The sequence below is a fragment of the Chenopodium quinoa genome, unplaced genomic scaffold, assembly GCF_001683475.1.
Source record: "Chenopodium quinoa cultivar QQ74 unplaced genomic scaffold, ASM168347v1, whole genome shotgun sequence".
In the NCBI taxonomy this organism is placed as follows: domain Eukaryota; kingdom Viridiplantae; phylum Streptophyta; class Magnoliopsida; order Caryophyllales; family Amaranthaceae; genus Chenopodium; species Chenopodium quinoa.
The window spans coordinates 102,728-117,592 of record NW_018742244.1 but is presented as its reverse complement, the minus strand read 5'-3'; the positions used below and the strand labels follow the sequence as shown (position 1 = coordinate 117,592).

Genomic DNA, 14,865 nt, shown 5'->3' with positions numbered 1-14,865 from the left:
TTTTAAAAAAAAACATGTTTTTATAATTGGGTTGTTTTGAGAATAATTTTTGTCCTCTTTAAAAATTCACTTCTCTTGCTCTCCTTTTTGTTTTTGGATTTTAGAGGATGTTCATGAACTAATTTGTTTTCGTTTATATTATTACTACCCAAATTACCTACTAAAGTAAGTACATTTACCAACAAGTTGGTACATTTATATATACGTCTTTATATTTTTTGTGGTATCAAGGTCTGTTCTGATTGATTGAACTAAACTGAACTGAAAGGAACTGAACTGACTTGAATTGAATTTATTAGAGTTGAACTGAATTGAAAATAATATGAAGAGAACAGCCCTTGGTATGAAGGAGAATTTTGATCAGATTTCAACTCTTATGATTTTTTGGCCTGTATTTGCGTTGAAGTCAGAGCTTTCTTGGTTTTTTTTTATCACGGATCTATTATCTATTGCACAATGCTCGTTATACTTTTGAGAAAGACGAGTAACCCTCTTTCATGTTGTGTGTGCTTATACAACATTTGTCAAAAAAAAAATGTAGCTAAAATAAGATGAAGAGAGCATACTTTAATAAGATTTTATATATTCGTCAATTAAAAAAACGCTCTTGTTGAAAGCATATTACATGAGAGAGAAGAGCCATGAAAATTAAACTAATATGGAAGGACTAGAATAGCTTAACTATTACTGTACTCTATAAGTGAATCCTCCAAAACCTAGTGGCAGTTGTATTTTTTAAACCTTAAAACGGAAAAGGTTAATCCTAATCTTAAACAAATGGTTAGAGACTAGAGTAACGTTGAAAATGAAACAGACATTCTTAGAAAATGTGCTGTAAATTTGGTTACCTTGAAAAGGTCACAATTTCCCAAGACCCAAAATAAAATTTTTTTTTAAAAAAAAAAATTAAAAATATAAAATAAAAAGGTTAAAACTTTACAAGTCTCGACATTGAGTAGTAAGGATAGGAGAGAGAAAGAGTCAAAGAAAAAGCCAAAATTATGAATAAAAAAGCTGACATGAAGTAGATGCTAGTATTCAAAGCAAAATGTCAAACACTAACGTCGCATTTCGGGAACTGAGGATAGACCCCCCTTTCTTCCCCTTAGCTTTTTTTATCTATTGTCTAATCTTAACTCTAATTGCAATTAGTGAATACAACTTTCATCCGTTTCCGAATATTTGATCTATTAGCCAAATTTATATTCATAATGCATTGAGAAATATAACCATTTAATTTATTTTAAAAAAAAAAGTTTAATACGTCGTGTATAATTGTATACTTTACTTTTAAAATTTCACTATTTTATAGCGTAATTTTTACTATTGTAAATTAAAGATATTGGACAAAATTGTCTATTGAGAGGCGAAAAATGGTAACCATAATAGAGTAGACCATGCTCTATTCATCTAACATCTACTGTACTTAAATTATTTTTATGAAAATATTATTAATGCACTGATTAACTATTGCATTTTGCTATTTGATATTACTTATAAGTTTATAACTAAATAGATCTTTGTTTTGCTAAACTTAATTGTTGTTCATGAAGTAAAAATTAAAATTTTTGTAGAGTGAAGTGAACATGGTATTAATGTACGAAGTACGGAGTACTATTCAAGAATGGAAGAAATAATCAAAATTAAAATATTGAAATAGCGAGCTAAATGTGGACGTCGACTACCGTACCTATTGTGTTTGGCTCCCTCTATTCTGTTGTCTCGTCTTCTCATACTATTCCATTGTATGTCCCCATTTTATGACATCTTTGTTTCTTCCTCTGTTATTTTTACTCTTTATTCCCTTCCTACAAATTACTGACCATTACGGATAAAAATAAATTACGGAACAGAAAAGCACTCCTAACTTCTATCCGTTATAATAATTCTAACTTGCATCTGTTTTAACAATTTTAATAGGTATCCGTTTAAACTGAAATAAGCCGAAAAGAACAGTACAGGTCTTTAAACTGAACCTAACTTGTATCCGTTTTAACAATTCTAATAGGCGGTTTTTAAAACCCCCCCCCCTCCACCTCCTCCTTGATGCACATCAAACTTCCTTAATAGGGTCCCTGATACAATAAATCTCTTTTGTTTTGGAGTTTCAATTTATTCAAATAATGCAATTCATGTCCTTGCAAAACTTCTCTTTTTTGACTTATAATCTCTAAAAACAAAATACACTCATACACAAAGCCATTGAAGTCCTACCAAGTTTCAATTTCATTACTAAGAAAAGGATTCGTTACCATGCCATGAAAGGGCCAATAGCATCATCACTTGCACAAATTTCCTCAACTTATATATATATATGAGAAAGTTCACACTTGAAATCATTGCAATTTTGGACAAAATTTTGGCTACTTATGAATTTGGGTGGGACGAATTTAATGTATTTCTTGCTCAGACAGTTAATGCTCAGTCTATATGAACAAGGAATACCACATATAGTGACAAATTTATTAACTTGTATAGTACAAATTTTCACCTTATTCCTACATATATACAATTGTTCTGCAACTTAAAGTCAGGGTTTATTTTTATGTCTATGTTTAGTAATTGTAAATAAGGTTTTTTAAAAATCTAGTACAAGAATCTACTCCATTTCTTTGACAAAGTGGATATATATGCTTGCATATCTTACCTTTCAATAATGATAATTTGTTTTCAAGTGAAGTTTGTGTGAGGGTAATAGGGAAATTAGTCCAAGCATGTAAATCCTTTCATGCGGCGTAACATGTTTGAGGGTGTGGTATGTGGAAGTGAATACGACTCTTACTAGACACATATTGTTCTGACTTCTGAGAGTTGTGATGATTTAATTGTTTAAAGTCTTAAGGAATGATACTCAAGATGTAGGATAAAATCTCGTCTTCTACAGTACATTAAAATATCTTTATGATGCCTAAACTCAACTTTAAAGAAAATGAATTATAAAAGTTAGAAAGTAGAGAAACAAGTTTGAGTATCAACAAAAATATAATTAGAGTTACAGACTTACAGTGTTAATTTTTTACGGAGTAATTGTAAGGGTATTTGTACTTTCTAGCATGATTAGAGGCATTTATGATAATTTAGTCAAAAGTCGAGCCTTATGAGTTATGAAGTATGAAGATAAGCCCTTTAACCCTTCATAAGGCTATTATTGTTAGTCCTTTTGATTAAGGTCATGATATAGAAATAGTAAGATGAATAGATGGATTTCTATTTATAACACTAAACATAATAATGTGCAACAAAAACTTGATAGAAGAAAATAAGATGAAAAATACAATTCATAGATATGCAAATAACTTATAATAAATGGATTTCTATTTATAATACTAAACTTAATAACGTGCAACAAAAACTTTATACAAGAAAATGAGATGAAAATACAATTCATAGATATGCATATAAGTCATAATAATTTTGATGATTTAATTTGTAAAAAATAAAATGCAACATCAACATGCAAATAAAGACAGGAAATGTCGGGACAGAAACTATAGATAGAAAAAGAGGCACCGTAATAGAATAGCCATCCTCAGAACCCATAAAAAATAAAATAAAGGTTAGTGTTTGACATTTTCCTTTCAACTTGGGCATCAAATCAAGAAATTGAGATCACACATAATTAGCTTATAATACTCGACACATTGGCGGACTTGGCCTTATGCCTGGTGGGTCAAATGACTCACCAGGGCCCAAAATATTTTTTAAGTTTTTTTTAAAAAAAAAAAAAAAAAATTATTTTCTAAGTTTTTTTAAAAAAAAAAAAAAAATACTAACTTTGAACCTTTTGTTAATGTTGTTGGGTTTTTGATGAAATGTGAACCTAATGCTTGTACAAATTTTAATCTTGTCAATTATTAGTTTGTTAATTATTAGAGAGCTAAGCTTGTCATGTTGTCAATTATTAGCTTGTTAATTATTAGTTTGTTAATTTTAGTCTTGTCAATTTTAAGCTTGTTAATTATTAGTTAGTACTGTAATCTTGTCAATTTTCTATTTGGATGATCTTTGTAAATAATTTTTCTTGGGAATTTTGGTAAATTTTTTCTTTTTACATATTTGGTTATCAATTGTGACTCACCAGTCGGAAATTCCTGGGTCCGCCACTGACTCGACATCTTTTCCAATTTACATGCATTGTTATTTACAATATCACTCTTTTTTTTTGATGGGGCCAATAGAATCCGGCCCATCTAGGTTTGGATCTCGGGTCAAGTTGACCCATATCGTGTAATTGGATAAGAGCAAACTCTTAATTAATTGATTACTTCGTAAACTTTAGTAAAGATACTCAAAATCTATAATAAAATTGCTTTTTTTTTTTTATCAAACACTCCTTAGTAGTTTTCTTTAATCAATACACACACCCAAAAATAATAAAAATAAAATAATCTCAAGAAAAAGCTTTACCAATTAAAAGCTTGATGCAAGCCAAATCAACTATATTAGTCGTTTACATCCTTTAAACATCTAATTTTACTCACCTTGCTATACATCTATATGCTTTTGTATTGTCTGTATGACTGAATAACTAATATACTATACACACTTAGGTGTGAAGATTTTTTTACCTTTCTTCCCCCCCTGGCCCTCTCTCTCCCTCCCTCCTCCCTCTACTCCAAGGCTTTACATGAAAGTTCGAGTCATTTTAACCTATAGTAGGTCTCAAATCGATCTAACCTCCCCCTCTACTCTTACAAGGCTTTGAGTCATTTTAACCTATACAAGGTCCCGAATCAATCTAACCTATATGAGATTTAGAAGAAATTCTTAAATTAAAAAATATAAAGAATTTTTTTTAAAAAAATATATATTTCCTTGAATAACCTAATAATAGGTCAAAAATTAGGTGGTTTGACTAAGTTAGTAGGTATTAGTATTAGTACAATTTACTAAGCACAATTAGTGTTAGACCTAGTGTAAAGGTGAGATGAAGAGAGTTGAAAAGAAAATCATGGGGATTTGGCGTGTAAAAGGGAAAAGACTTTTAACAAAAAACCTTTTACAGTATATTCAGATTTGTAGAAATGTAGTGTCGCTTTTACTGTTAAATTATTATTCATTATTACCAAAGTTTAACTATTCAAGTGGACCCCATTTCACCTAAACACGTGAGTAAGCACACCACTCAATACCACCGTGGTCTGATCAGATGCGATCAATTAGATTGCGATGCGATGAGAGACACCAAAGAGACGAAAAAAGATTTCAGATTCTTCCTCTTATGCCATCATCACTGCCCCACGCCCACTTCATGTACTATCAACCTCTAGCTTTTTACCTTTACCCCACTCGGTTTTACCTCGCGCGGTAAAGTTAAGGTGTGTTCTTTTTACCTGAAGTTAAGGGTCTGTTCTCATTGATTGAACTCAGTTGAATTGAACTAAACTTAACTGAGCTGAACTGAAATGAATATTTTATAAGAGAAAGAAATTAGGAGTTGAACTGAACTGAACTGAACTGAATTGAGCTGAATTGAATTGAATTTCAACGTAAGAAAACAACCCCTTATACTCGTATGTATCAAACTTGATAAGTCTTGATTTTACCTTGTTAGCGCTAAAGCTTAACTTAGGGCAAATTCTCATTGACCGAACTCAGCTGAACTTAACTGAATTGACCTGAACTGAACTGAAGGACTGAAGTGAAATGAATATTTTATAAGAGAAGGAAATTAGGAACTGAACTGAAACAAACATATGAGAACAGGCCCTTAATACAAGTTATTCTTATTTTTCATCCCGGTATAAATTAATAGAGATCAGGGCTTTTATTTGATTATTACACATTCCCACAAAGCAAACGCGAGATTTTTACTAACCTGATTACAACTCTCGGTCTCGGAGACCATAGAATTTGTCATGGTAATTAATGACAACTTCAATGGGAGAGACTGAGAGAGTGAAAGGATTGAAATGGTAACCCTTCAATGATTCCTTTGGACAAGAAAAATCAATAGACTATAGAATAGTTCAGTTCATGGATAAATTTGTGTTCGTTTTAAGTTTGGTAAATCTATCCGTAGAACTGGCCCAATCAACAAACAATTCGTGTCCAAAGCCCAAAAGGTACTTTCCACTAACTAAGCCCAATTAGCCACTGGCCCAAAATCATTTGCGTTTTTTATGACGTTCACTAAAATGTGTACAAGACTCTCTAATTCTTATATTGGGTCAGACTATCAGCCAAATCCGGCACAATGTATCAGGTGAGGTAACACTGTAACAGTTTAAGTTAAGAGTACGCCCAACCCCGGTCGAAACCAGGTAAGCCCAAAATTGCTCGGACTTACAAAGGAGTGTTAACACCACCAAATACGGCAAGAATTTTCAAGTAATGCTCTCAGAACTTCCGGTGATGCTGTGATGTATTAGCAAACCAGAGAAGGATATCAAGGACTTGCCTTCAACTTTACCTCAGAATATTCTCAGGTCCATTAAAAGCATAAGCTACCGAGGTTCTCCACAAAATCAATCGAATCACTGATATCTGCTGCTAGCACCTGTGTAAGGTTGTCAAAAACAAGCTTCAACCAAACGCAAACCAAAGTCGAGAATTGAGAACATTAATATAATCATCCTTACCTTGACCTTTAAAAGTGAAGATCAAAAGAGCTGTTCTTCATTGTCATCATTAAACTTTCTGCTCTGCAATCATGGAATGACAGCAATATTAAATCTAGGCCAACTTAGTCGACTTTTGACCAATATGCAATTTATGTTACTAATACACCCATCAAATAAAATAAAATAAAAAATGAGAATAAAAAACCTAAGATACTTGCCAACTGGGGCAACATAACCAAGGACATCCACACCTTTCAGTTAGTAGTCTCCCCAAACTACGGAACCTCAGTTTGACAGGAAAGATCGAGTACAGGTAATTAGATCAGCATAAATGAACCAGGCAACAATTGGATTCGTACAAACTAAAGAAGTCAATTGCTTGAAGTCTCGAATCTGAAATGTTAACCTGTTATACAGCTTTTAAACCCTCTGCACTGCACACATAAGGAAGTAGAAGCAAGGAAATTTTTGACTTGTGACATTTTGGATGATGCCCAATTCAATTTTCTTTCTAGTCTTCAAATCTCAGACATTACTAACCTCAAAAAAGATAGAATCCCAATCTAAAACTTTGATTGAAAACTCCAAATAACAACTCCACTTCATTTCATACCGTAAAAAGTAGAAAGAACTAATCTCAGAATCCCAATCTTGATCTTCAACAGCAAATCGATATAATCAATCCAAAGCCCTCCCTAAGGTGATCAGACAAACCAATTTTAGAGCTTGAAGCCATGAAAATCAATTATTACTCCAGTACAAAAAACCCCAAAGTAGATGATTTGGACACTTTGGTAATAGCATCTGACAAGCAGATTACAAGCCAAGTTCTGCTAAGTTTACTTTGAAATCCAGGCATTCATAATTGACAAGGATGATAGCACTTATAGGAGCTGGAGAGGCATTTGCCCCAAAAACTAGCAACAGATGAAGACTGGCAGACCTCTATCAATTATTTCCTAAAGAATGGCAGGCACGAAGGAGCTACAATTATGACTGTACGGTAATTGATGACTTTCTAAGTACAATTAAGCTAGGAAGAGATATGAAATAATGGTTCTAATGGGTAGAAACATTGAATATCACCATCCTGCACGAGAACACACTTGTTGGTCAACAAACATATATTATCATTAGCTTCATCCCTCTACACATGCATGTACACTGGAGGAACATTCAACAAAGTAGTCTTGGAATCCATTAACCAGATTTGGTTGTATCGACTTTAAAGCGGAGTCACATAGGAAAAATTGTAGAAGCATAAAAGCATATGTAAAAGTACAAGTTATACCAAATATCAACTATCCTAGGGCAAAGGATCAATTTGAAAAGATTCATAAACCATACATGCTACTTGTACCAGTATATATCCTTATTCCATGCCAATTAAAGAGAATCGATATTATATAAGCATTTGAATGAGTTTGCATGTCAATGCAGTTTACCTGCTAACCAATGCCATGTGATCTGCATCTTCATCTACAATAACACGACATTCTGAAATAGAATAACCCAAGAAAATGCAGTCCATCAATACATTAACTATTAGCATGATCACATGAAAGAATTTGGAAAGACATAAAAACACAAATCACATTATTATAAACCTAGGACATGTTATAAAGGAGGAACCCTAGATCTAAAAAATAGAAGTCCATCCTGAGGGTTTCTATATTAACTTATGACATCCTAGAATTTTATCAAAAATGCTGCAGAGGAGAAATAAACACATTGACTTATGGCTTGTGCCTAAAGAAGACAAGTATAGACTGTGTCTCATTACCCTTTGCTCAAGTACAACTAATCTGAAATCACTAACTCAATTAGAGATCACCCAAATATAAAGATCACTAGATCTGGACATGGAATACCATAAGTCATACTTCCAAACCAATAGATGCATAACAGTAAATTTCACATTTTTGACGAGAAACTCAACATCTTTACAGTGATGTTAAGGATAGGGGCATAGAGGACGAGATGTGATGATTTAAAAAGTTAATCTTAAAGAGTATTCCAGACTTACATTTCATCCTATTTGGTATGGAGCGTTATGGAGCACACACAGGACAAGATACATGGACACTGAAGCCTCAGCACCACAGAAATTGTGATTTCAAATTCATATTAGGCTTAAAATAACACAACAAGATCAGTATATGAAAAGACAGGGCTACAAGAAGCTGAGGCAAAACTGCAACAGGCATAAAGTGGCATTATTTATACGGTGCCTTGGAGGAACATGCACTCTTGTTATTTTTATTTATTTTTTTCTGTAGGGCATGAAACCATCAACTACGAAGAATATCCTAATGATTCAATCAAAGATCGTTTGAATTTTTACTGCAGACCCAGTTTCATAAGTTAATGTCTCAATTTGACAACCAGTTTCTAAATTTCAATTGCTTGTTCATACTCGCATTTCAACCTGATAACACATAGGACATACAAAAACTTTCACCTTCCAACATCCTACATCAACACTCAATCAATTGTCTCCACAGTTTTTTTGCAAAAAGAAAGTCTGAATAATGATCATACCTCACATTTTTACCAAGTAACACTCCCTGAACCCTCTTTTCCTTCGTTTCTCCCCACTCCAGTTGAAGATTCTGTTTTTGCTCCAGTTGAATACTCATTGCTAGCCATACACAAGCAAGAGTGAAACTGCCTAAAAGAAGGGGCATAAACTCAAAAATAATATACTTAACACAAAAATTCCCTTGGATTTTATAAATATATGCTGCACTTAACTATTCCATACTACATAGACTAAGAACATCAGGACATGCAAACAGACAGGACAAATGTCCCAGTTCTGAAGTGGAAGGCCTTTGATGTACACTGGCAATTGACAGAGAGTTCTAGGTGGTTTAAGAATGCACAACGATTTATGCTCATTAGATACACGGCTTCATTTTATGTTAGACAAAATTGGCCTCAATAGCACCAACTATAGGTTGGGTGCAAAGAATAGCACAACCTTAATCGGGTGCACTATACATCACAAACTATTAAGTTTGGTGCAGAAAAAGTCATAAATGATATCAAAGACCAGAAATTCTACCTGCAAAGCAGACTATACATTATAAAGGCTCAAAATCAGTTGAAAATGACAGCAAACCAGAGAGCAAATATTTCTAGGAACATAAAACAAATCTAGACATGATTAATAATTGGATTATTGTATTTCTACAAAGATATACTGGTGAGGGATCCATAAGCATGCAAATATTAGACAACAGTCAGAGGCCAAAGCAGTAATGCTCCACTATGTATGCAAAGGGGAAATTTAAATTGGCAATAACAATCTTCTTATCACTTTGATCTTAATACCCACACTGGAAAGTTAACAAATACTACAGGTAAGAAGTCAGCAGAAGGAAGAAAGGTCGGTAAACTGAGGTCTCAAAAAAAATCATACTAGCTTTCAATTATTAGTTTCTGTTTTTGCAGCCATATCCTAATTTGTTATTTTTGACTTTTGAGTTCAAAGGGTATACGAGAACGTCATCATGTGCAATACACTAACAATGTTCAATACAGATTTCAGATCATTATAGTTTGTACTTTGGATGTATGGTGTTGGATTATGGATGGATAGGGTAAAACAAGGTAGTGGTAAGCAGTGCCAATTTGGACATGTTACTGTAGAAACTAGATAGCAATCATAGCATCATAATTACAGTTCTGGTTATGGAAATAGGCCAATATGAGAAGACATTGTGGTATTAAATAGGTCGTGTGAGTAGCAGTAGTGTTTCACTCATGGTTTCTGTTAGCCAAATCATGCTCATTGTACAACGAGTCACCACACCATTGCTTAGAGAATGTCTTACATTATTTACTCTAACATTCTGTTAGAATTATTAGCATTCCTGAAAAAACCGAACTTATAAACACACTTACCTTCAGTGCTATGACTACTGTCATAGCCAGCCAGTATACTCCAGTTTCCAGAAGACAAGTGAAGCAGCCACTTGAATGATCAAGTTCAAATGAAGATTGAAGTATGACTTGCTCTCTCTATCTACCATGACAAGGTTAATAAAGTACAGCTACGGTCACCCTGAATTTCATTTTTCCACAAGGAATAAGAGTCAGAACACTAGAGCCGAACAACAACAATTCACCGTATCTTTTCCATGCTATTTCCAGCACTGACCTGAAAAGAGATTGATATTTCATATTGCATGATATGATGATGCATTACTAGTTTCTCCACCATCTCTGTTCACTTTCCCGACTCCTTAAAGGAGGGTGAGCAGCAGAGATTCATGGAAAATCAGCACAATTAAAAGCACAAAACTACAAAATGATGGTTTATATACAGAAGAGTTTCAAGCTTTACCCTGCTTATCCCATAAATGTACCAAAATTAACATCAAGAAATTATTCATGACAGCAGGATAATCTACAGAGGAGGATTCTAACAACAAAAGAAAACTAGACCTGATGATCAAATTCCTGAAAATTACATACTAGATAATGGCAGCCAGGAAAAAGCTTTAAAGAAATCCTAGCTGCTCTACATACATCAAGACTAGCTACCTGCATACAAAAACAGCAAAAAAGAACAATCAGGGGCATCTGAATTGGAGTAGAGGATCGGTCTTGCTAAGAAGGTTTAGCCTTTTCATCCCCGCCAACATTTAGTATGGGCAATGTACTTAGAAATTCATCAAGTCCCTCAAAAAATGCAATATTTTCGATCCCATCCTCTTCCCCATTTACTGCACTTACTGTAGGGGCATGCTCTTCACCATCATTGTTGAATTCCACATTCAGATCTAACCTCCCCACATCCTTCTTACTTCTCCTAGTCTGCTTCCTGGTAACGGAAGCAGTAACTGTCTTGCCTGTATCAGATCTATCAGCAGTCAAACCGATAACAACTTGCCCCTCAGAACCATCTTCCAGATGATCACCACCAACAGACACTCCACCTCCACTAGCTACATTTTGTTTCACTTGATTTAACACAGCTCCTCTGCGCGGTCTACCTCGCCTTTGTACCCCACTTCTCCCTCTCCTCTTCTTATTCTTCGTCTTAGTCTTATTCTTTTCCTGATTATAAGTTCTCCAATCACCATCAGATGAATCCAAATCACTAGGTTCAGAAAGCTCAAGAATATCATCATCATCTATATAAACTCGAGGAGTATTCTTTGTCACAACATTCTTTGGACCAACATTGGCATTGCCATCATTATTGTCAAACCACTGGAAACCCTTACCACCATTTTCAACCGGGCAAGTAAACATTGGCGAAAAGGGCATCCAATTCGACGCCCCATTCAAGTTCCCACCCTGATTTTGCTTCTTCCAAGCTGTGATCGAAAACCCTAATGGGAAAAAACCCCAACAGCAGAACGAATTATCCTTGCCTTTCTCCTTCTCCTTCTCCTTCTCCTTCCCACCACCAGCATTATTAGCAGGACTAATCGGAGGGGGATTCGGAATCTGTACAGCATGAAACCCCTTCCTACAATTCTGACACCTAAGAGTACACTCCTGATACACTTTTGGATACTCAAATATGTAAAAACAGTAAGGGCAAGCTGTCCAAAAACTTTCTACATCTTCTACAACATCATCATCTTCATCATCATCATCCTCTTCTACAACATGTTCATGATTATTCTCATTATTATTAGCAGCAGCAGCAGCATTTGTACCAGCACCATTAATATTACTATCATTATTATTATTATCATTAACACTATTACTAATAACATTAGCACTAGTAGGAGCATTTCCAGCATTACCATCAACAATAGGAATCGCCGTTGGTACCGCTACTCTCACCGCCGATACAGACGGCAGTGGCGGCGATACTCGTGCCGCGGATACGGGTGGAAGTGGCGGTGATGGTGGCCGGAATGGTGGAACTTGTCGAGGAGTAGTTTGCGTCGGTATCATCGGAGATGCAGTTGTTGTTACTCTCGCCCCAATTCCAATCCCATTCATAACCCCTTTATTTCTCTCTCCTCCTCCACCTCCACCTCCTCCTTTGGAAGGAGTTGGGTCTCGCATCTGCCACTGAGGCCGAAGTTGCTGCGGCTGCTGCTGCTGTTGCTGCGGCTGCTGCTGCTGTTGCTGCGGTTGAATCGGAAGCGGCATAAACTCTCTCTGATTAATTTGCTGTTGTTGTTGCTGCTGCTGATGTTGCTGTTGTTGCTGCCACATCGGCTGCTGCTGATGATGATGCTGTTGATGATGTTGTTGTGGCTGCTGCTGCTGTTGCTGTGGTGGCTGCTGCTGCGGCGGCAGCGGTTGGGGTTGAAAAAACTGAAAAGTATTCAACTGACTCCCTCCACTATTTCCACCACCACCAGCAGCAACAGCAGCAGCAGCACTACCCGAAGCAGAACCCCCAACCGCTGCCGCCGCCGCAGCACTAACAACAGGCTCGCCCTGCTGCAAATACAGCGCGAGCTCGTTATCAAACAGCCATTTCTTCGTAGGATCCGACAACACAGACCACGCGTCCATCACCATCTGCAACGCGTAATCCGCAAACGGAAACCTATTCCTCTCGGGATTCAAACACAGCACAAGCCGTCGGTAATGGTCGGCGATCAACTCAGGGTCTCTAACAAGCCTCGGCAACTGAAGCACCGCATACCAGTCCGGTTGCTGGTTGGAGTTCACGCGCTTCTCGCCGGCGAGTACGGTGTCAACGACGGCCAGTATCTGGTCGGAAACAGCGTTGTTAGGGTCAGCTTCACGCGCTCGGATCGCGAATGTCTTACTCCCTAGAAAGTCACGCGCCGTCAGTAACTTCGCCGCAATCCCTAACCACCGCTCCGCCTCCGCCCTCTGAGTATGCGGATCCATTTTTGTCTTTTTCCTCCAACCCCAATTTTCTAACTTTCTCTCTCTATAAAAAATTATAAGCTTGACTTTCTCTCTCTAAAACTTTTTTGATATTTTTAATTTTGGATTTATTTTGTTTTTCAAGTGGTGAAATAAGGTTCAAGAGGAAGAAGGGTTTAAGGGGGGCTATGGATTGGGAAAAATTACAGGGGTTTTCATTTTAATATCTTATTAGTTGAGGAAATGGTGGGTGAATAGGGGTAATATTGTCATTTTTTTAATTTGATTGTTGTTTTTTATAGAGTTAATAAAATTAATAAATTTAAGTGTTGTTTGGTACTGAACTACTGGTACTAGTTTAGTGGACTACTTCAGTGTTTATTGGTTTGGATATTAATAGGAGTATAGGAGTTATTTACATTTTACGTTTTTTTCCCCTAAAAGCAAAAATAAGCTCTAATGGAGTGTTAAAGTATTTTGTGTGCGGCGGGCCATATTATACGGTCACTCGTAAAATACCAAAACAATCTTAGAGGTTGTTTGGTTGACAAATAAAAACATGGAAAGTTGAAAATCCTAGGAATTGAAATTCTTTAAAGTTGTTTAGTTGACAAATTCATGGGAAGTAGAAATTCCCATGAATTTCCACTTCCCACAAAATGGGGGAAGTTAATTACCTAGGGAGACCTAGGTAAGTGGAACTTCCCGTGGGAATTTCCACTTCCCTTAGTTAACCAAACAATTTTTAGAATTTCCTAGGAAGTTCAATTTCATGGGAAATCAATTTTCCAAGGAATTTGCAATTCCTACATTCAACCAAACGAGCCCTTATTATATTGATGGAGTAAAAATTTGTGCTAATATTGTAGTTTAGATAAACTCTAATGTGGGGTAATTAATATAAATTTTAGTAATACTCGTACATAAGTTGACTACAATAAAAAAAAATTACAAAAGATTAATGTAATGTACAAAGTACCTCATATTTTTCTTATCTTATATTCTAATCTTAGTAAAACTTACTTTCAGTTTTCTTGAACTAAACTTAACGTATCTTAAATTTATTTTCTTAAAATAAATGGAAATGAGGATAAGAGTTTGACTTGATTTCCTTTTCTAAACCAGTTTCAAATCCATGGATAGTATCTCCTAGTTAAGAAACAAAATGAAAATTATAAGATTTATTAGTTAATATATATAGCGCTTCAGATAACGGAATGAAAGTCTTTATGCTTTATTAGGAAGAAGAAAAAAAAAGGGATCATTTTATTAGTTATATTTTCAAGGAAAAAATCTATCAATTATGATAAAAGAATTTAAGCTAGTTTTAACCAATAATTACCTTTCAAATAAATACTTGATGTAATAAACTCACAATTTTTCAGAAACCCTTTTACCCCTTAGATTTACAATCTCGTATTGATCTATAATTTATATTAACGAAACATTATGTAAGATTGTCTAGAGAATTTTTAATTTGTTT

At 35.2% G+C, this 14,865-nt stretch overlaps 1 protein-coding gene and 1 long non-coding RNA gene across 2 annotated transcripts; both read right to left on the bottom strand.

Annotated features, from left to right (window-relative positions):
- Window positions 1-6,154: 6,154 nt before the first annotated feature.
- Window positions 6,155-7,858, bottom strand: LOC110738032. The gene is made up of 2 exons (XR_002514542.1): window positions 6,582-7,858; window positions 6,155-6,499 (listed from the first exon to the last, which is right to left on the bottom strand). It is a non-coding gene; the product is annotated as an uncharacterized LOC110738032 (long non-coding RNA).
- A 3,014-nt stretch (window positions 7,859-10,872) lies between these two features.
- LOC110738027 lies at window positions 10,873-13,753 on the bottom strand. Its single transcript, XM_021918395.1, has one exon. The coding sequence runs from the start codon at window positions 13,401-13,403 to the stop codon at window positions 11,181-11,183; it is 2,223 nt and encodes a 740-aa protein (XP_021774087.1). The 5' UTR covers window positions 13,404-13,753; the 3' UTR covers window positions 10,873-11,180.
- Window positions 13,754-14,865: the final 1,112 nt, after the last annotated feature.